The sequence below is a fragment of the Panthera pardus genome, unplaced genomic scaffold, assembly GCF_024362965.1.
Source record: "Panthera pardus isolate Hobbes unplaced genomic scaffold, ASM2436296v1 HiC_scaffold_325, whole genome shotgun sequence".
Classification (NCBI taxonomy): domain Eukaryota; kingdom Metazoa; phylum Chordata; class Mammalia; order Carnivora; family Felidae; genus Panthera; species Panthera pardus.
In genome coordinates, this window is record NW_026526905.1 from 547573 (window position 1) to 568753 (window position 21181).

At 41.1% G+C, this 21181-nt stretch overlaps 1 protein-coding gene across 1 annotated transcript; it reads right to left on the reverse strand.

Annotated features, from left to right (window-relative positions):
* Positions 1 to 483: 483 nt before the first annotated feature.
* Positions 484 to 6177, reverse strand: LOC128774497 (P antigen family member 3-like). The gene is made up of 5 exons (XM_053893581.1): positions 6071 to 6177; positions 4910 to 5001; positions 3939 to 4047; positions 1990 to 2140; positions 484 to 612 (listed from the first exon to the last, which is right to left on the reverse strand). The coding sequence occupies exons 2-5, from the start codon at positions 4991 to 4993 to the stop codon at positions 609 to 611; spliced, it is 348 nt and encodes a 115-aa protein (XP_053749556.1). The 5' UTR covers positions 4994 to 5001; positions 6071 to 6177; the 3' UTR covers positions 484 to 608.
* Between the last annotated feature and the right edge of the window lie 15004 nt (positions 6178 to 21181).

The window sequence follows — 21181 nt, forward strand, 5'->3', positions numbered from 1 at the left end:
CATCTCAATAAACGTCCTACAAGTGCTTGATGAAAGTCAACATATATTCAACAGAAATGTTGTTAGGAAACTAACCTAAGAATGGAACTTCTTTTATGTCACAGTAAATACAGTCAAATGCTAAAAATTTTCTAATTCCGATCAGAAATAAGACAAGGATGTTCATTATTTACCAATACTTCCCAACACTGTACTGGGTGGGTCTGTCCAATATTGTGAAATGAGAAAACAAAGAGGGGGGATAATGTTTAAAACAGCAGGAACAAACTGTTAGTATTCAAAGATGATAGAATTGCGTATGTTGAAGCTCATAATGGATGTTGACATACACCTCTGGCATTAAATCCTATGCAGCAAGGCTTCTGGAGAGAGTACTGATGTACAGATATATCTGCACTTACCAGCTCAATCAGAATACAAAATTTCAAAAAATGACACAATTTTCAATAGCATCTAATACTTAGAGTAAGTTTAACAAAGGTTTGAAAAGAGTCTTTGGAGAAAGTTGTAAGATTTTATTGAGGGATTTTTAACAGTGAAGTGTCCTTCCTACATGAGAGCAGTTTGCATGGTTTCAGCTTCTTCTTGCTTACACTTTCGGTTGTCCTTCACCTGTAAGACAGACACAGAGTTGGAAACATTACTCAGCAGAATTTATTTACATTAATGATATACAGAGGACACTATAGTTTTTATTTTATAAGATAGAATTCCAAGCGTATGCTTTACCAACATTTTTGGAACACACCACACTTCCTATAGGTACAAGAAAAGAAAAAAACACTTCAGGTTCAGAACAGATAAAATGAAATAAACCTATTAAAAGGTAGTTTCATTTTTGCATCTTTGTGTTTAGATTCAAGTTAGTTAACATCTAGTGTCGCACTGGTTTCAGGAGTAGAGTTTAGGGATTCATCGCTTACATATAACACCCATGCTTGCACCCTACTTGATGTAGGGAGAGTGCAGAAACTAGAAACTAGACTATCTCTTGCCATTTTATCACTCAGTCATTTGAGCCTTCATTGGGGAAAGGTTTCAAAATGCACGTGTTCTGTAAGAGCCACAATAATTTAGAGTCTGACAAAATTTAAGAACAGGTATCCAGGTCTCCATAGAGAAAAACCAACATCAAGCAGTGTGTTTTCTTGTTCTCAGTAGCAATGAAATCTCAACTCAGATGTTAAAATTTGACCAAAGATGTTATCTGATGACAAATAAATCATACAAAATGGAAGATTTTTGTATTCCATGTATATTATCCAATAGAACCACAGAATACAAAAATCAGCAATAAAAACTGACTGCAATATATCTGGTTTGAAATCACTAAATATATGAGCCAAGATGCATTCAGAAGTGAAGGGATCCTCCCAGAATCACACAACTTATGTTAGAGCTGGTATTAGAACCTACTTCAGTGCCTCAGCATATTTCATACAAACTGGTATTTACTCCAAATCCATTTTGTGGTTTTTAAAAGAGGAAATTATAGAAGATTCTGAATTTAAGTAGCCATCAGTTAAAGTATTTACAGTGTATTTTATTTATTTTTTAAAGTCTATTTCCTTATTTTGAGAGAGTGAGAGAGAGCGAGCACAAATGGGAGAGGGACAGAGAGAGAGGAAGAGAGAGAGTCCCAAGCAGGCTCCATGCTGTCCGCACAGAGCCCAACGTGGGGCTCAATCTCACAAACTGTGAGTCCATGACCTGAGCCAAATCAAGAGTCAGATGCTTAACTGACTGAGCCACCCAGGCGCCCCAGTATTTACACTTTATAAAAAAGGAAATGGTTTCATTTTTTATTATTTAAGAAGGCTCTGACCCAATTTAAGTCTATATCTGATAGGGTATAAGTCAGGCAGTCAGGAAATTAGGGTCTGAACTACTTATGAAAGCTACCTTTATGTGTAAACTCTGTCATTAAAGTATCAATAAAGTCATATCTACATAAGTAAAGATATAATATTCAGGAAAATATCTGCATACTTTGCATTCTCAATGGATAACATATCTGCTTCAGGCATCTTCACGGGCTCCAGTGTTGGGACATCCGCCCCCTTCACATCACTGTCATCTTCACTTTTGCCCCCAGTCTTTGGCACAGGCAGTTCCTGGATACCAGATTCCAGGTCAGGGCCTTACCGAAAAAAAAAAAAAAAAAAAAAAGATGATAATCAACTTAAGGAGTAAACATAAAATGTAAAGAAAGAAGTGATAATATGTATTCTTGCCATTATATGAAATACAAGCCTGTAGACTTAGGGTAACAAAAAAAGCGATGGAAAGATGGACTTCCCATCTTTGTTTTCCTGTAATATGAAACCTTATTTCAAATAACAATCTAAAGAGAAACCACACTAAATCTACATTTGCATTATATTACCACAGTGTACTAAGAATAGAGAGCATCAGCTAAGAAATCTTAAATGTACACCATGCACAGGATTTTTTTTAAGTTTATTTATTTATTTAGAGAGAGAATGATCAGGGGAGGGGCACACAGAGGGAGAATGAAGAGTATCACAAACAGGCTCTGCACTCCTAAGTGCACAGCTGGATGTGGGGCTCAAGCTCACGAACCCTGATATCATGACCTGAGGCAAAATCTAGAGTGTGACACCTGACTGAGTGAACCACCCAGGCACCCTGCACCATGGATAGGATTTTAATGAAAATTAAAATTTAATTTCCTGAACAATTAGCTGAGTGCATTTGTGGGCCTATGACAAATCCTACACTAATGACATACATCTCCTATTGGAGCAACCTGAAAGCTATTTTGTGAAATTTAACTAGTTAGATTTAGGGGCAAAGTCTCTCTCTATAACTTATGATAAATGAATCATGCAGAGAACCAAGTATCAAAAATAACAGCAAAATATTAGTGACTTATAGTCAAACTTCTGTCTTACAGTGAGAATAAAGGGAGCAGGGTGGAAAGAAATTAATGGACTTTGTCATCAGTCCTATCGTAGAAACCTCTTACCAGCGAATTCCTAAAATAATCCACGGCCTGAATGATGTCAATAATTCCATACAAGTATCTGATGAAAATACTTTCTTTGGAAGCTGGTAATTTCCGTTTCATGATCATTTTAAGATACTTTTGATTTTCCTAATCATAAGTTGTTAAACACCTCCTAAAGCCACTTAAAAATCACACTAATATAGTTTACCTATATGCCAGTCTCCCAAATTATACAGCGTTTCCCAAATGTACCATATCAAATGATTAAGCAAAGGAAATGGTGGCTCTCATTCCTCGAGCCTTTTTCTGGAGTCTACCTCTTGCTCCACTGAACTTCATTTATTCCTGTGCCTGTACTACGCTATTTTACAGTACAGACACATTTGAGTATTAAGCATTTTATACAAAAGCATTCACATTTTGGTATAACAACACAGATGGTAGGAAGTACAAAAACCGTGTAATGAAATATGAGTTATGTCTCCATGTGTCAAGCAGTCTTTGGCAAGCCACAATCCCTGAACCTTAGTTTTCTTATTTATAAAATGAGGCTACCATCCCTATGCAAATCTTCTTTATTCCTGATGTTATAAGATATGCTGACTTGGCACTCTGCACACACTGTTAAAACCAGCTTACACTTTTGATGCAGGGAAGGAAAAGGCCACGCAAAAATGTTCTAAGAAGAACAAATTCAACTAGTGAAAAAATGTATACTTTTGTAGTAAACAGTTTCCTCTGATTTAGAACAGACTGCATGTTCAAGCAGATTAAATCTTGAAGAAAAAGGGGAAATTCGTTAGAGTGAATACAGCTGTAAACTATACTCTATTCACATTTTGAAACAATTTTCGGGAAATGGCTGAGATTCTCTTCTAAGGTTTTGTTTTGTCCTGTTACGTCATAATGCGTGATGCAAAAATATACCCTGTGCCCCCATAAGCATTCTTTTTCCCTTTCCCTTCACCTTCATCCAGAGGTGCTTCTTCAACTGCTTTCTCTCGCTCCGGCATAATATCCTGACACTCAGTGGGTGCCTCCTTTTGTTGAGGCTGCTCATCACTGGGCTGCTGGGCCTAGGGTGTGCGTGTGTGTGTGAACAAAAAGTTGCATTAATGCATGCCAATAATATAAACCTATGTTACGCATTTTATATCAAATAATAAATAAGTATAAAAACACTTATAAAATATAATTCTATATTGTATTCCTAAAAGTTATATGGCCATTTATATACACATACATATAATGGAATATTAGTCATCAAAAGGTATTAAAATCTTGCCATTTGCAACAATGTGGATGGGGCTAGAATGTATTATGCTAAGTGAAAGAAGTCAATCAGAGAAAAACAAGTACCCTATGATTTCACTCATATGTGGAATTTAATAATAAAACAGAGGAACATATGGGAAGGGAAGTAAAAATAAAGGAGAGGGGGAAACAAATCACAAGAGACTCTTAAGGATAGAGAACAAAGTGAGGCTTGATGGAGGTAGGTGGGTGGAGGATGGCACAGATGGGTGACAGGTGATAAGGAGGGCACTTGTGATGAGCGCTGGGTGTTGTACGTAAGTGATGAATCACCGAAGTCTACTCCTGAAGCCAATATTGCACTGTACGCTAAGTAAAATTTAAATTAAAAAAGAGTTACTCTTCCCACAGAGTAGCTACCCGGAAGAGGTACCCACAAGCACTCTGGAGGCTATTTTAAACTATGCTGGGATGGATACGTACAACTTGTTGTTAGTAAGCATGAGAAAGGAGTCATAGGGTATATTTACCCAGGGAACACAAGTATGGAATCCTTCTGGTTCAATGTTTCCTGCCCCTTCCCAGCAAAGAAACTTTTATCACTGTATCTGTACGTTTGTAGGTCAACAAAATTTTCAGAGAAATAAACTGATGGTGTAGAACATCAATTGCTGAAGTACTCACAGCCACAGGTGCAGCTGGCTGGTTAGCCTTGCCATCATCCTTTCTTTGTTTAGATTTAGATCTTGTTCTCACACGCCCACTCATTTTTCACCCTGAAAGTAGAATATCAGTATTTGGAAAATGTATTCTAAAGGCTAGGTACACCACCTCCAAGGCGTAACATTTTAATTTTTTTTTACTTTGAAAATACTTTCAAAATCAACCTTGCGTAAGGATAGTGTACATGCTGTGGTCACACCAAATAAACGGGCTGCAAGATCACTCACATCGGCCAAACTGGCAGTCAAATCACCTTAAGGACAGGAGAAAACGCGAGGCTTAGTTTCACAGCTAGATTCCCCATCATAAAGGCATGTGAGAAAACAATGCTGGATATTTAAACCTGAGTCGCTATTGTTTTCACATTCCCAGTTACTGGGCCCATTTTACCCTCTTAAATAAGGTTTCCCTGGAACACAGAGAAGTCTTAATCGTTTGCGTACTGCCTATGGCTGTCTTCCCACCACAAGGGCTCAAGGTGTCTAGTTTCGATACTGACCAGTGAGCCGGCTCCTCCCTTGACACCCTGCACAGTGCGATACAAATCTCCGGGACGCAGCTCCAACCCCACACCGTTCCCCGTTTCCAGCCCCACGCACCGTTTTTTGTTTTTTGTTTTAAGTAGACTTCACGGCCATCCTGGAGCCCAGGTGGGGCTCGAACTCACCACCCTGAGATCTAGACCTGACCTGAGATCCAGCGTCAGCCACTTAACCTACTGACCGCTCCCCACCCCCGCCCACAGGCACCCGTTCCAGACCTGTTCTGTACCGCCTGGCCCGCCTCCCACCCAGGGTCCCACTGAGGACTCTGGCTTCAGTGCTCCGCCGGCACTTCCAGGTGCTTGCAGGACTCAGATACCTCAAAGAACGCCCCCAAGACCCACCCTGTCTTCACCTCCCCCGTCCTCGGCCGCCAGCTGTCCTCACTTGTCCCCGTCCCACCACCACGAGGACGAGGGCCATGGCGGCCGCGACGCCTGTGAGGAGAAGAACGCTAACTCCTGGCAACTTCCTCCTCCGAGGCCACAGATCTACCGTCCCGACCCGCCCGAGGCCCACTGGCACTCTCCTCACAGTCACTCACACTTAAAGTCCTGGAAGGACTGATTTGTGGACCTACCGGTTGAGGGCAGGCAGCCAGAAAGACCACGACACCGCCCACACCACTCCACGCCACTTCTTCCTCAGCTCTGCTCACAGGACGCGTGGGCAGCAGGGCGCGTGCTCAGCAACGGTCTTTCTTAACAATGGGCATGCGCAGGAAAGGCCTGGTACAACGTGTGTGCGTACTGACGTGGATATGTGCGTACTGACTGGGTGTATGCGTACTGGCGTGGGTGTATGCAATGTTCGTGGACTTCTTCCCACGCCTGCAGCCAAGGCGTGGGAAGGCAGTGTCCGCAGAGTACCCGACATGGTGCTTGAAGAGTGGCCTTTTTCCTCCTGCCCGAGCTCTCTTTTGCAACCACATACTTTGGGGACAGACAGTTACAAGTCACCGTTAGTGCTGAATGTTTCTCAGAAAGATATCTGTAACAAAAATAGATACTAAGTACTTTAATACTATTTTTATACATGCTTTGATCAATCATTCCCTTCCATGCTTCTGGGTTTGCTGTCATACTTGAGTGAATTTGCTCTCCTCTGTATAATAAATACATTAACAACTGTTTTCTTTACCTTTTTTGCTTGTGTTACTGCACATTTAAACCTGTGGTTTGGTAACTGATTTCTCTAAGTACCTGTGGTCCTTCAATCAGTGCACATTTCAGAAGTTTCTATCGATATTGGTCCTGGGGTTTAAGCTCAGTCCACTGGTTCATTACGTTCAGTAATGGAGACTATGCTTGTCATGTACTGTGCTTTCCAAAAATCAAACAACTTGATAATAAAGCTGACTTTACTGGATAACTCTGTCAGGGAAAACACTACCTGGACAGGGTCTTAGCAGAGTCTTTGAGGTGGCCGGACAGGAGAGATACGTATTCAAATTGTGAAGTCGGAGTAGAACAATTCTTTCAACGTTGGGGGAGGTTGTGATGAAGACTGAGTAAAAATAGGGCTAAAATGGTGTAGGTTTGGTGGACACAGCAAGGCAAGAATATTAAGTCGAAAGTTTCAAATTCCTTATGGTTGAAAAATGTCATTTGGCACTTTTTACTGAAGAGTTGATGGATCTTTCAGTTAGTTCCTGGAAGGGACAGTAATGTTATTTTCAACTTTTGTCTTCCTAGGCAAGAGATGATTTTGATAGCAACGTTATGTTGATGTAGCTCATGGTGAGAAGGAAATCTGGGAAGGGCAGGTAAAAAAAGGGGGCCAGCTAGATGTCCGAGACCAGATTTTCCCTTGCATGCTTTTGTCTTCTGTCATCTTGCTTACCTCCTGCATCTGTCAAGTTCCCGTGTAGCACAATCAATATGTGCACCCCCCTTTTTTCCCCTTATACCCCTACAATCCCACACATAAAAGAAGGCCAGACCCAGGGTTCAGGGCTAAGTCTTCTGACCTGATTCCACTGGGCTGGCACTGGTGCAGAATAAATAGTCTTTTCCAATCCCTTGAGTGTGTGTCGCTTGTCTCTTCCTGGCCACCAAGTATTTGCTGTAACATTTTTGGTGCATTGGTCAGGAAGCCCACAGCCGCGCTTGCCCTTTGAGTCACCATTGTCGGAGGCCAGCAAGAAGGCCACTCTTCTTGGGCCCCTGTGACAGAAAGGAAGGCATGCCACCGGTGATTTCACTGGATCCCCCCCCCCCGCCCCCCCTCGCAGGGCCTGACAATATTTGGCCACCACTTCGCTGAACGGACTCCAGGGGGAATAGGAAAATTCTGCCGATGGGACATCAGATTGGGTAAATGTCCCCGGGGACCTAGGACGGAATTCAGGCCTGCCCTAGAGGCAGAAGGGGAGCTTGATCACCTCCCTGGTGATATAGTCTCCACATAGGACAGGGAAATCCTGGGTGGAAATCTGTCATCTGTCTAAATGTGTGTGTGAGTGCCTATGCTCCACGTTTTCGGCTATGGAGCCTGAGTGGGTCCTACCCTGAGATTCCGTGAAGACCTCATATGGCTCAAGGCAGAATCAGGTCCGCAGAGGCCTGATATAAGTCTGGGGTTTATACTGACCTGCCAATGCTAAGAGGTGTCTAAATCCCCATGAGGGGAGAGACCAGGTGGACAAAATGACCTCTTCCCTCATGCTTGTCCTGCGACAGTGTTCATTGGGAGGTACCCATCTAGGATACCAGGATGGGGAGAATTCCTCAAAACCAACTGTTAGAGCCAATGGTCTCTGGTCAGTCTACCTCAGAACGGGGACCTTAAGAAATATTCCCCAGCAGCTGCCCAAACTCACTTTGTTTCAGGGAAATTCCCTGTCTGCTCCAGACTGACATGGACTGCCTAATTCCACTAGTGGAAAACAAAACAAAACTTTTATTCTATCTAGATTTGCTGAAGGTCAGATAAGCTCATGTTATCTCTGTTCCAATTTGTTAGCAAAAGAATAACTTAAATAATGGTTAATGTTGTCTGTCTCATAGTTTTCATGGGTAATTGTTAAAATAGCTTCCAAAGTCTTTGGTGACCTAAAACGTTAAAGTTTTACTTGCATGATTAATTAAAATTAAATTCATTGTATGTCTAATGAGATAAAAGTCAAAAGCACTAATTACTAGATGTGGGTTTGTGCTTTTTTTTTTTTAATTTTTTTTTAACGTTTATTTATTTTTGAGACAGAGAGAGACAGAGCATGAACGGGGGAGGGGCAGAGAGAGAGGGAGACACAGAATCTGAAACAGGCTCCAGGCTCTGAGCGGTCAGCACAGAGCCCGACGCGGGGCTCCAACTCACATACCGCGAGATCGTGACCTGAGCCGAAGTCGGACGCTTAACCGACTGAGCCACCCAGGCGCCCCAGTGTGCTTTTGACTTGTTGCAGAAAAACTAAGGATATTTGGGTCTGTTAAAAAAACATGTTTTGTGCTTAATTGATTCATAAGTTTGACATCTAAGGAATCCTGATGTAACAGACAGTTCACAATTGACTACTACTGAGTTTTCCCTGGAGACTAAGGTTTCTAGGAGTTACAATTCTGCTAAATGTAATTAAGACTGATGGAAATAAAAAAACAACTCTGTATGTAAAAAAAGATGGATATGTAAGAAAAATATAAGGAATGGAAATACATTTTTGTGAAAGGTAAAAGAAAGTAATTTTGTCCTCAATGAGACTGGCTATTTGGAGACAAATGGCTTGGGACAAAATCTGAATACAAAGGAAAGTTTAGAAGGTTCATGAGGGAAATCTTTAAAAGGAAATTTTATATTAAATGGACTTTAAATATACACTGGTTTAAGATTTTTAAAAAATTGAGATACATGTAAGTACTCTAAGGTGGATCCTGATTTAATGGCAACCCTTTCTGGAGGGGAAACAATTAAGGGCCCCTTACCTGTATCCAAAGCAGACCTAGAGAAGGAGGAAAGGAAGTCTTCCACCTCCACCTCCTTGGGTCCTCAATCTATATAAAAAGTGCAGTTCTGCTCCCTACTGCCCACCTCATCTGGGCCTGCCCTGTAATATAACAGACATGTTTCCCTTATGAGAAGCTAGAATGCCAGAAGGAGAAACCTTTTACATTACAAGGTTTAAGACAGATAAAGGAGAAGTAGATAAATTTTCTCATCGGATAAGTATATAGAGGTTTTTCAGCATATTACATATGTTTTTGAGTTGACCTGGAAAGATATAATGCTTTTGTTAAATCAGACTCTTAATGAGACAGAAAATTGTGGGGTTCAGGCAGCAGCTAAGAGATATGGGGATGGGCAACTCATTAATTACCATGGGACTGGAGGTCCTATAGGGAACTTGCAACTCCCTAACTAGAACTCAGGCAGTTCCACCTCAAAATCCTGATTGGGGAATGGTATTGCTGCCACTTCCAAGCTTGTATTTTAAAAAAACATTAAAATACCTAAGACTCAGCCCTTAAATTATACTAAATTAGCCACTATTTTACAAACACAGAATGAGAGCCCAATAGCCTTCCTACAGAGTTTGAAGGAGACCCTCATTAAATATATGGCTATCTCCCTTGACACCCCTGAGGCTGAGATAATTTTATTATGTTTTATTTATTTTATTTCTTTAAATATGAAATTTACTGTCAAATTGGTTTCCATACAACACCAGTGTTCATCCCAACAGGTGCCCTCCTCAATGCCCATCACCCACTTTCCCCTCCCTCCCACCCCCCATCAACCCTCAGTTTGTTCTCAGTTTTTAAGAGTCTCTTATGGTTTGCCTCCCTCCCTCTCTACCTTTTTTTTACCCTTCCCCTCCCCCATGGTCTTCTGTTAAGTTTCTCGGGATCCACATAAGAGTGAAAACATATGGTATCTGTCTTTCTCTGTATGACTTATTTCACTTAGCATAACACTCTCCAGTTCTATCCACGTTGCTACAAAAGGCCATATTTCATTCTTTCTCATTGCCAAGTAGTATTCCATTGTGTATATAAAACCACAACTTCTTTATCCATTCATCAATCGATGGACATTTAGGCTCTTTCCATAATTTGGCTATTGTTGAAAGTGCTGCTATAAATACTGGGGTACAAGAGCCACTATGCGTCAGCACTCCTGTATCCCATGGATAAATTCCTAGCAGTGCTATTACTGGGCCATAGGGTAGATCTATTTTAATTTTTTGAGGAACCTCCACACTATTGTCCAGAGTGGCTGCACCAGTTTGCATTCCCACCAAAAATGTAAGAGGGCTCCCATTTCTCCAAATCCTCTCCAGCATCTATAGTCCCCTGATTTGTTCATTTTAGCTACTCTGACTGGCATGCGGTGATATCTCATTGTATTTTAAAAAATATGTATCAAAACTAGATAAATCATGTTTTGATTTGTATTTCCCTGATGAGGAGTGACATTGAGCATCTCTTCATGTGCCTGTTGGCCATCTGGATGTCTTCTTTTAGAGAAGTGTCTATTCATGTCTTCTGCCCATTTCTTCACTGGATTATTTGTTTTTCAGGTGTGGAGTTTGGTGAGTTCTTTATAGATTTTGGATACTAGCCCTTTGTCCGATATGTCATTTGCAAATATCTTTTCCCATTCCGTTGGTTGCCTTTTCATTTTGTTGATTGTTTGCTTTGCAGTGCAGAAGCTTTTTATCTTGATGAGGTCCCAATAGTTCATTTTTGCTTTTAATTAATTCCCTTGCCTTTGGAGACGTGTCAAGTAAGAAATTGCTGCGGCTGAGGTCAGAGAGGTTTTGTCCTGCTTTCTCCTCTAGGGTTTTGATGCCTTCCTGTCTCACACTCAGGTCCTTCATCCACTTTGAGTTTATTTGTGTGAATGGTGTGAGAAAGTGGTCTAGTTTCATTCTTCTGCATGTTGCTGTCCAGTTCTCCCAGCACCATTTGTTAAAGAGACTGTCTTTTTTCCATTGGATGTTCATTCCTGCTTCGTCAAAGATTACTTGGCCATACTTTTGTGGGTCTAATTCTGGAGTCTCTATTCTATTCCGTTGGTCTATGTATCTGCTTTTGTGCCAATACCATGCTGTCTTGATGATTACAGCTTTGTAATAGAGGCTAAAGTCTGGGATTGTGATGCCTCCTGCTTTGGTCTTCTTCAAAATTACTTTGGCTATTCGGGGCCTTTTGTGGTTCCATATGAATTTTAGGATTGCTTGTTCTAGCTTCGAGAATAATGCTGGTGTAATTTTGATTGGGATTGCATTGAATGTGTAGATAGCTTTGGGTAGTATTGACATTTTAACAATACTTATTCTTCCAATCCATGAGCAGGGAATGTTTTTCCGTTTGTTTGTATCTTCCTCAATTTCCTTCATAAGCTATGTATAGTTTTCAGGATACAGATCTTGCACATTTTGGTTAGATTTATTCCTAGGTATTTTATGCTTCTTGGTGCATTTGTGAATGGGATCAGTTTCTTTATTTGTCTTTCTGTTCCTTCATTGTTAGTGTATAAGAATGCAAGTGATTTGTGTCATTGATTTTGCATCCTGCGACTTTGCTGAATTCCTGTATCAGTTCTAGCAGACTTTTGGTGGAGTCTATCGGGTTTTCCATGTACAATATCATGTCATCTGCAAAAAGTGAAAGCTTCACTTCATTTTTGCCAATTTTGATGTCTTTGATTTCCTTTTGATGTCTGATTACTGATGCTAGAACTTCCAACACTATGTTACACAACAGCGGTGAGATTGGACATCCCTGTCGTGTTCCTGATCTCAGGGGGAAAGCTCTCAGTTATTCCCCATTGAGGATGTATTAGCTGTGGGCTTTTCATAAATGGCTTTTATGATGTTTAAGTATGTTCCTTCTATCCCGACTTTCTAGAGGGTTTTTATGAAGAAAGGATGATGAATTTTGCACTTGCTTTTTCTGTATCGATCAATAGGATCACATGGTTCTTTTCTTTTCTTTTATTAATGTGATGTATCACATTGATTGATTTGAGAATGTGGAACCAGCCTGCACCCAGGAATGAATCCCACTTGATCATGGTGAATAATTCTTTTTATATGTTGTTGAATTCGACTTGCTAGTACCTTATTGAGAATTTTTGCACCCATATTCATCAGGGATATTGGCCTGTAGTTCTCTTTTTTTGCTGGGTCTCTGTCTGCTTTAGGAATCAAAGTAATGCTGGCTTCATAGAATGAGTCTGGAAGTTTTTCTTCCGTTTCTATTTTCTGGAACAGCTTGAGAAGGATAGGTATTATCTCTGCTTTAAATGTCTGGTAGAATTCCCCTGGGAAGCCATGTGATCCTGGACTCTTATTTGTAGGGAGATTTTTGATAACCGATTCAATTTCTTCGCTGGTTATGGGTCTGTTTAAATTTTCTATTTGTTCCTGTTTGAGTTTTGGAAGTGTGTGAGTGCTTAGGAATTTGTCCATTTCTTCCAGGTTGTCCAGTTTGCTGGCATATAATTTTTCATCGTATTCCCTGATAATTGCTTGTATTTCTGAGGGATTGATGGTAATAATTCCACTTTCATTCATGATTTTATCTATTTGGGTCATCTCCCTTTTCTTTTTGAGTAGCCTGGCTAGAGGTTTATCAATTTTGTTTATTTTTTCAAAAAACCAACTCTTGGTTTCATTGATCTGCTCTACAGTTTTTTTTAGATTCTCTATTGTTTATTTCTGCTCTGATCTTTATTATTTCTCTTCTTCTGCTGGGTTTGGGGTGTCTTTGCTGTTCTGCTTCTATTTCCTTTAGGTGTGCTGTTAGATTTTGTATTTGGGATTTTTCTTGTTTCTTGAGATAGGCCTGGATTGCAATGTATTTTCCTCTCGGGACTGCCTTCGCTGCATCCCAAAGGGTTTGGATTGTTGCCTTTTCATTTTCGTTTGTTTCCATATATTTTTAATTTCTTCTCTAATTGCCTGGTTGACCCACTGCTTCTTTAGTAGGGTGTTCTTTAATCTCCATGCTTTTGGAGGTTTCCCAGACTTTTTCCTGTGGTTGATTTCAAGTTTTATAGCATTGTGGTCTGAAAGTGTGCATGGTATGATCTCAATTCTTGTATACTTATGAAGGGCCTTTTTGTGACCCAGTATGTGATCTATCTTGGAGAATGTCCCATGTGCGCTGGAGAAGAAAGTATGTTCTCTTGCTTTGGGATGCAGAGTTCTAAACATATCTGCCAAGTCCATCTGATCCAATGTATCATTCAGGGCCCTTGTTTCTTTGTTGATCCTGCATCTAGATGATCTATCCATTGTTGTTAGTGGGGTATTAAAGTCCCCTGAGATTACTACATTCTTATCAATAAGGTTGCTTACATTTGTGATGAATTGTTTTATATATTTGAGGGCTCCCGTATTTGGCGCATAGACATTTTTAATTGTTAGCTCTTCCTGATGGATAGACCCTGTAATTATTATATAATGCCCTTATTTATCTCTTGTTACAGCCTTTAAAGTCTAGTTTGTCTGATATAAGTACAGCTACTCCAGCTTTCTTTTGACTTCCAGTAGCATGATATATAGTTCTCCATCCCCTCACTTTCAATCTGAAGGTGTCCTCGGGTCTAAAATGAGCCTCTTGTAGACAGCAAATAGATGGGTCTTTTTTTTTTTTTTATCCATTCTGATACCCTATGTCTTTTGTTTGCAGCATTTAATCCATTTACATTCAGTGTTATTATTGACAGATATGGGTTTAGAGTCATTGTGATACCTGTAGGTTTCGTGCTTGTAGTGATGTCTCTGGTACTTGGTGGTCCTTGCAACATTTCACTTACAGATTCCCCCTTAGGATCTCTTGTAGGGCTGGTTTAGTGGTGATAAATTCCTTCAGTTTTTGTTTGTTTGGGAAAACCTTTATCTCTCCTTCTATTCTGAATGACAGACTTGCCGGATAAAGGATTCTTGGCTGCATATTTTTTTTTCTGTTCAGCACATTGAAGATTTCCTGCCATTCCTTTCTGTCCTGCCAAGTTTCAGTAGATAGATCTGCTACTACCTTTATGTGTCTACCTTTGTATGTTAGGGCCCATTTATCCCTAGCTGCTTTCAGAATTCTCTCATTATCCTTGTAATTTGCCAGGTTCACTATGATATGTCGTGCAGAAGATAGATTCAGGTGACGTCTGCAGGGAGTTCTCTGTGCCTCTTGGAATTCAATGTCTGTTTCCTTCCCCAGATCAGGGAAGTTCTCAGCTATGATTTGTTCACGTACTCCTTCAGCCCCTTTCTCTCTCTCTTTCTTTTCTGGAATTCCTATGATGCAGATATTGTTCCATTTGATTGCATCACTTAGTTCTCTAACTCTCTCCTCATACTCCTGGATTTTTTTCTCTCTCTTTTTCTCAGCTTCCTCTTTTTCCATAATTTTATCTTCTTTTTGTTTTAATGTTTATTTATTTATTTATTTATTTATTTATTTATTTATTTTATTAATATATGAAATTTACTGTGAAATTGGTTTCCATACAACACCCAGTGCTCATCCAAAAAGGTGCCCTCCTCAATACCCATCACCCACCCTACCCACCCTCCCACCCCCCATCAACCCTCAGTTTGTTCTCAGTTTTTAACAGTCTCTTATGCTTTGGCTCTCTCCCACTCTAACCTCTTTTTTTTTTTTTTTTCCTTCCCCTCCCCCATGGGTTTCTGTTACGTTTCTCAGGATCCACATAAGGGTGAAACCATATGGTATCTGTCTTTCTCTGTATGGCTTATTTCACTTAGCATCACACTCTCCACTTCCATCCACTTGCTACAAAAGGCCATATTTCATTTTTTTCTCATTGCCACATAGAATTCCATTGTGTATATAAACCACAATTTCTTTATCCATTCATCAGTTGATGGACATTTAGGCTCTTTCCATAATTTAGCTATTGTTGAGAGTGCTGCTATAAACATTGGGGTACAAGTGCCCCTATGCATCAGTACTCCTGTATCCCTTGGATAAATTCCTAGCAGTGCTATTGCTGGGTCATAGGGTAGGTCTATTTTTAATTTTCTGAGGAACCTCCACACTGCTTTCCAGAGCGGCTGCACCAATTTGCATTCCCACCAACAGTGCAAGAGGGTTCCCGTTTCTCCACATCCTCTCCAGCATCTATACTCTCCTGATTTGTTCATTTTGGCCACTCTGACTGGCGTGAGGTGATATCGGAGTGTGGTTTTGATTTGTATTTCCCTGATAAGGAGCGACGTTGAACATCTTTTCATGTGCCTGTTGGCCATCCGGATGTCTTCTTTAGAGAAGTGTCTATTCATGTTTTCTGCCCATTTCTTCACTGGGTTATTTGTCTTTTGGGTGTGGAGTTTGGTGAGCTCTTTATAGATTTTGGATACTAGCCCTTCGTCCGATATGTCATTTGCAAATATCTTTTCCCATTCCGTTGGTTGCCTTTTAGTTTTGTTGGTTGTTTCCTTTGCTGTGCAGAAGCTTTTTATCTTCATAAGGTCCCAGGAATTCACTTTTGCTTTTAATTCCCTTGCCTTTGGGGATGTGTCGAGTAAGAGATTGCTATGGCTGAGGTCAGAGAGGTCTTTTCCTGCTTTCTCCTCTAAGGTTTTGATGATTTCCTGTCTCACATTCAGGTCCTTTATCCATTTTGAGTTTATTTTTGTGAATGGTGTGAGAAAGTGGTCTAGTTTCAACCTTCTGCTTGTTGCTGTCCAGTTCTCCCAGCACCATTTGTTAAAGAGACTGTCTTTTTTCCATTGGATGTTCTTTCCTGCTTTGTCAAAGATGAGTTGGCCATACGTTTGTGGGTCTAGTTCTGGGGTTTCTATTCTATTCCATTGGTCTGTGTGTCTGTTTTTGTGCCAATACCATGCTGTCTTGGTGACTACAGCTTTGTAGTAGAGGCTAAAGTCTGGGATTCTGATGCCTCCTGCTTTGGTCTTCTTCTTCAAAATTACTTTGGCTATTCGGGGCCTTTTGTGGTTCCATATGAATTTTAGGATTGCTTGTTCTAGTTTGGAGAAGAATGCTGGTGCAATTTTGATTGGGATTGCATTGAATGTGTAGATAGCTTTGGGTAGTATTGACATTTTGACGATATTTATTCTTCCAATCCATGAGCAGGGAATGTCTTTCCATTTCTTTAAATCTTCTTCAATTACCTTCATAAGCTTTCTATAGTTTTCAGCATACAGATCTTGTACATCTTTGGTTAGATTTATTCCTAGGTATTTTATGCTTCTTGGTGCAATTGTGAATGGGATCAGTTTCTTTATTTGTCTTTCTGTTGCTTCATTGTTAGTGTATAAGAATGCGACTGATTTCTGTACATTGATTTTGTATCTTGCAACTTTGCTCAATTCATGTATCAGTTCTAGCAGACTTTTGGTGGAGTCTATCGGATTTTCCATGTATAATATCATGTCATCTGCAAAAAGCGAAAGCTTGACTTCATCTTTGCCAATTTTGATGCCTTTGATTTCCTTTTGTTGTCTGATTGCTGAAGCTAGAACTTCCAGCACTATGTTAAACAACAGCGGTGAGAGTGGGCATCCCTGTCGTGTTCCTGATCTCAGGGAAAAAGCTCTCAGTTTTTCCCCGTTGAGGATGATGTTAGCTGTGGGCTTTTCATAAATGGCTTTGATGATCTTTAAGTATGTTCCTTCTATCCCGACTTTCTCAAGGGTTTTTATTAAGAAAGGGTGCTGGATTTTGTCAAAGGCCTTTTCTGCATCGATTGACAGGATCATATGGTTCTTCTCTTTTTTTTTTTTGTTAATGTGATGTATCACGTTGATTGATTTGCGAATGTTGAATCAGCCCTGCATCCCAGGAATGAATCCCACTTGATCATGGTGAATAATTCTTTTTATATGCCGTTGAATTCGATTTGCTAGTATCTTATTGAGAATTTTTGCATCCATATTCATCAGGGATATTGGCTTGTAGTTCTCTTTTTTTACTGGGTCTCTGTCTGCTTTAGGAAGCAAAGTAATACTGGCTTCATAGAATGAGTCTGGAAGTTTTCCTTCCCTTTCTATTTCTTGGAATAGCTTGAGAGGGATAGGTATTATCTCTGCTTTAAACATCTGGTAGAACTCCCCTGGGAAGCCATCTGGTCCTGGACTCTTATTTGTTGGGAGATTTTTGATAACCGATTCAATTTCTTCACTGGTTATGGGTCTGTTCAAGCTTTCTATTTCCTCCTGATTGAGTTTTGGAAGAGTGTGGGTGTTTAGGAATTTGTCCATTTCTTCCAGGTTGTCCAATTTGTTGGCATATAATTTTTCATAGTATTCCCTGATAATTGTTTGTATCTCTGAGGGATTGGTTGTAATAATCCCATTTTCATTCATGATTTTATCTATTTGGGTCATCTCTCTTTTCTTTCTGAGAAGCCTGGCTAGAGGTTTGTCAATTTTGTTTATTTTTTCAAAAAACCAACTCTTGGTTTCGTTGATCTGCTCTACAGTTTTTTTAGATTCTATATTGTTTACTTCTGCTCTGATCTTTATTATTTCTCTTCTTCTGCTGGGTTTAGGCTGCCTTTGCTGTTCTGCTTCTATTTCCTTTAGGTGTGCTGTTAGATTTTGTATTTGGGATTTTTCTTGTTTCTTGAGATAGGCCTGGATTGCAATGTATTTTCCTCTCGGGACTGCCTTCGCTGCATCCCAAAGGGTTTGGATTGTTGCCTTTTCATTTTCGTTTGTTTCCATATAGTTTTTAATTTCTTCTCTAATTGCCTGGTTGACCCACTCATTCGTTAGTAGGGTGTTCTTTAACCTCCATGCTTTTGGAGGTTTTCCAGACTTTTTCCTGTGGTTGATTTCAAGCTTCATAGCATTGTGGTCTGAAAGTATGCATGGTATAATTTCAATTCTTGTAAACTTATGAAGGGCTGTTTTGTGACCCAGTATATGATCTATCTTGGAGTATGTTCCATGTGCACTCGAGAAGAAAGCATATTCTGTTGCTTTGGGATGCAGAGTTCTAAATAGATCTGTCAAGTACATCTGATCCAATGTATCATTCAGGGCCCTTGTTTCTTTATTGACCGTGTGTCTAGATGATCTATCCATTTCTGTAAGTGGGGTGTTAAAGTCCCCTGCAATGACCACATTCTTATGAATAAGGTTGCTTATGTTTATGAGTAATTGTTTTATATATTTGGGGGCTCCGGTATTCGGCGCATAGACATTTATAATTGTTAGCTCTTCCTGATGGATAGACCCTGTAATTATTATATAATGCCCTTCTTCATCTCTTGTTACAGCCCTTAATTTAAAGTCCAGTTTGTCTGATATCAGTATGGCTACTCCAGCTTTCTTTTGGCTTCCAGGAGCATGATAAATAGTTCTCCATCCCCTCACTCTCAATCTAAACGTGTCCTCAGATCTAAAAGGAGTCTCTTGTAGACAGCAAATAGATGGGTCTTGTTTTTTTATCCATTCGGATACCCTATGTCTTTTGGTTGGCGCATTTAATCCATTTACATTCAGTGTTATTATAGAAAGATACGGGTTTAGAGTCATTGTGATGTCTGTATGTTTTATGCTTGTCGTGATGTATCTGGTACTTTGTCTCACAGGTTCCCCCTTAGGATCTCTTGTAGGGCTGGTTTCATGGTGACAAATTCCTTCAGTTTTTGTTTGTTTGGGAAGACCTTTATCTCTCCTTCTATTCTAAATGACAGACTTGCTGGATAAAGGATTCTCGGCTGCATATTGTTTTCTGTTTAGCACACTGAAGGTCTCATGCCAATCCTTTGTGGCCTGCCAAGTTTCAAAAGAGAGATCAGTCACGAGTCTTATAGGTCTCCCTTTATATGTGAGGGCACGTTTATCCCTTGCTGCTTTCAGAATTTTCTCTTTATCCTCGTATTTTGCCAGTTTGACTATGATATGTCGTGCAGAAGATCGATTCAAGTTACGTCTGAAGGGAGTTCTCTGTGCCTCTTGGGTTTCGATGCCTTTTTCCTTCCCCAGGTCAGGGAAGTTCTCAGCTATAATTTCTTCAAGTACCCCTTCAGCACCTTTCCCTCTCTCTTCCTCCTCTGGGATACCAATTATGCATATATTATTTCTTTTTAGTGTATCACTTAGTTCTCTAATTTTCCCCTCATACTCCTGGATTTTTTTTATCTCTCTTTCTCTCAGCTTCCTCTTTTTCCATAACTTTATCTTCTAGTTCACCTATTCTCTCCTCTGCCTCTTCAATCCGAGCCGTCGTCGTTTCCATTTTGTTTTGCATTTCGTTTAAAGCGCTTTTCAGCTCCTGGTGACTGTTCCTTAGTCCCTTGATCTCTGTAGCAAGAGATTCTCTGCTGTCCTCTATACTGTTTTCAAGCCCAGCGATTAATTTTATGACTATCATTCTAAATTCACTTTCTGTTATATTATTTAAATCCTTTTTGATCAGTTCATTAGCAGTTGTTATTTCCTAGAGATTCTTCTGAGGGGAATTCTTCCGTTTGGTCATTTTGGATAGTCCCTGGAGTGGTGAGGACCTGCAGGGCACTTCCCCTGTGCTCTGGTGTATAACTGGAGCTGGTGGGTGGGGCCGCAGTCCGCCCTGATGTCTGCCCCCAGCCCACCGCTGGGGCCACAGTCAGACTGGTGTGTGCCTTCTCTTCCCCTCTCCTCTGGGCGGGATTCACTGTGGGGTGGCATGGCCCGTCTGGGCTACTTGCACGCTGCCAGGCTTGTGTTGCTGGGGATCTGGCGTATTAGCTGGGGTGGGTAGGCAAGGTGCACGGGGGCAGGAGGGGCAGGCTTAGCTCGCTTCTCCTTAGGTGATCCACTTCAGGAGGGGCCCTGTGGCAGCGGGAGGGAGTCAGATCCGCTGCCGGAGGTTTGGCTCCGCAGAAGCACAGAGTTGGGTGTTTGCACAGAGGGAGCAAGTTCCCTGGCAGAAACTGGTTCTCTTTGGGATTTTGGCTGGGGGATGGGCGGGGGAGATGGCGCTGGCGAGCGCCTTTGTTCCCCGCCAAACTGAGCTCTGTCGTCCGGGGGCTCAGCAGCTCTCCCTCCCTTTGTCCTCCAGCCTTCCCGCTTTCTGAGCGGAGCTGTTAACTTATGACCTCCCAGACGCTAAGTCGCGCTTGCTGTCGGAACACAGTCCGTCAGGCCCCTCCGCTTTTGCCTGCCAGACTCGGGGACTCTGCTTGGCCGGCGAGCCGCCCCTCCGCCCCGGCTCCCTCCCGCCAGTCCGTGGAGCGCACACCGCCTCGCCGCCCTTCCTACCCTCTTCCGTGGGCCTCTCGTCTGCGCTTGGCTCCGGAGACTCCGTTCTGCTAATCCTCTGGTGGTGTTCTGGGTTATTTAGGCAGGTGTAGTTGGAATCTAAGTGATCGGCAGGACGCGCGGTGAGCCCAGCGTCCTCCTACGCCGCCATCTTCCCTCCCTCCTCAACCCTCCATAATTTTATCTTCTAATTCACCTATTCTCTCCTCTGCCATAGCATTTCAATCCATGCTATGGCCACCTGCATTTTATTTTGCACCTCATTTATTGCATTTTTCAGCTCCTCATGACTATTTCTTACCCCTTGATCTCTGTAGCAATAGATTCTCTGCTGTCCTCTATGCTTGTTTCAAGCCCAGAGATTAATTTTATGATGATTATTCTAAATTCTTGTTCCGTTATATTGCTTAAATCGGATTTGATCACTTTGTTAGCTGTCGGTACTTCCTGGAGTTTCTTTTGAGGAGAATTCTTCCATTTCATCATTTTGCGTAGTCCCTGTGGTAG

What these genes read in the sequence shown, in the direction of transcription:
- LOC128774497 (XM_053893581.1), bottom strand. Translation starts at nt 4,993, where the DNA reads ATGAGTGGGCGTGTGAGAACAAGATCTAAATCTAAACAAAGAAAGGAT. An exon ending in AGCCAGCTGCACCTGTGGCT is followed by an intron (nt 4,048 to 4,909) that starts GTGAGTACTTCA and finishes CGCACACCCTAG; the next exon opens with GCCCAGCAGCCCAGTGATGA. An exon ending in AGAAGCACCTCTGGATGAAG is followed by an intron (nt 2,141 to 3,938) that starts GTGAAGGGAAAG and finishes TTTTTCGGTAAG; the next exon opens with GCCCTGACCTGGAATCTGGT.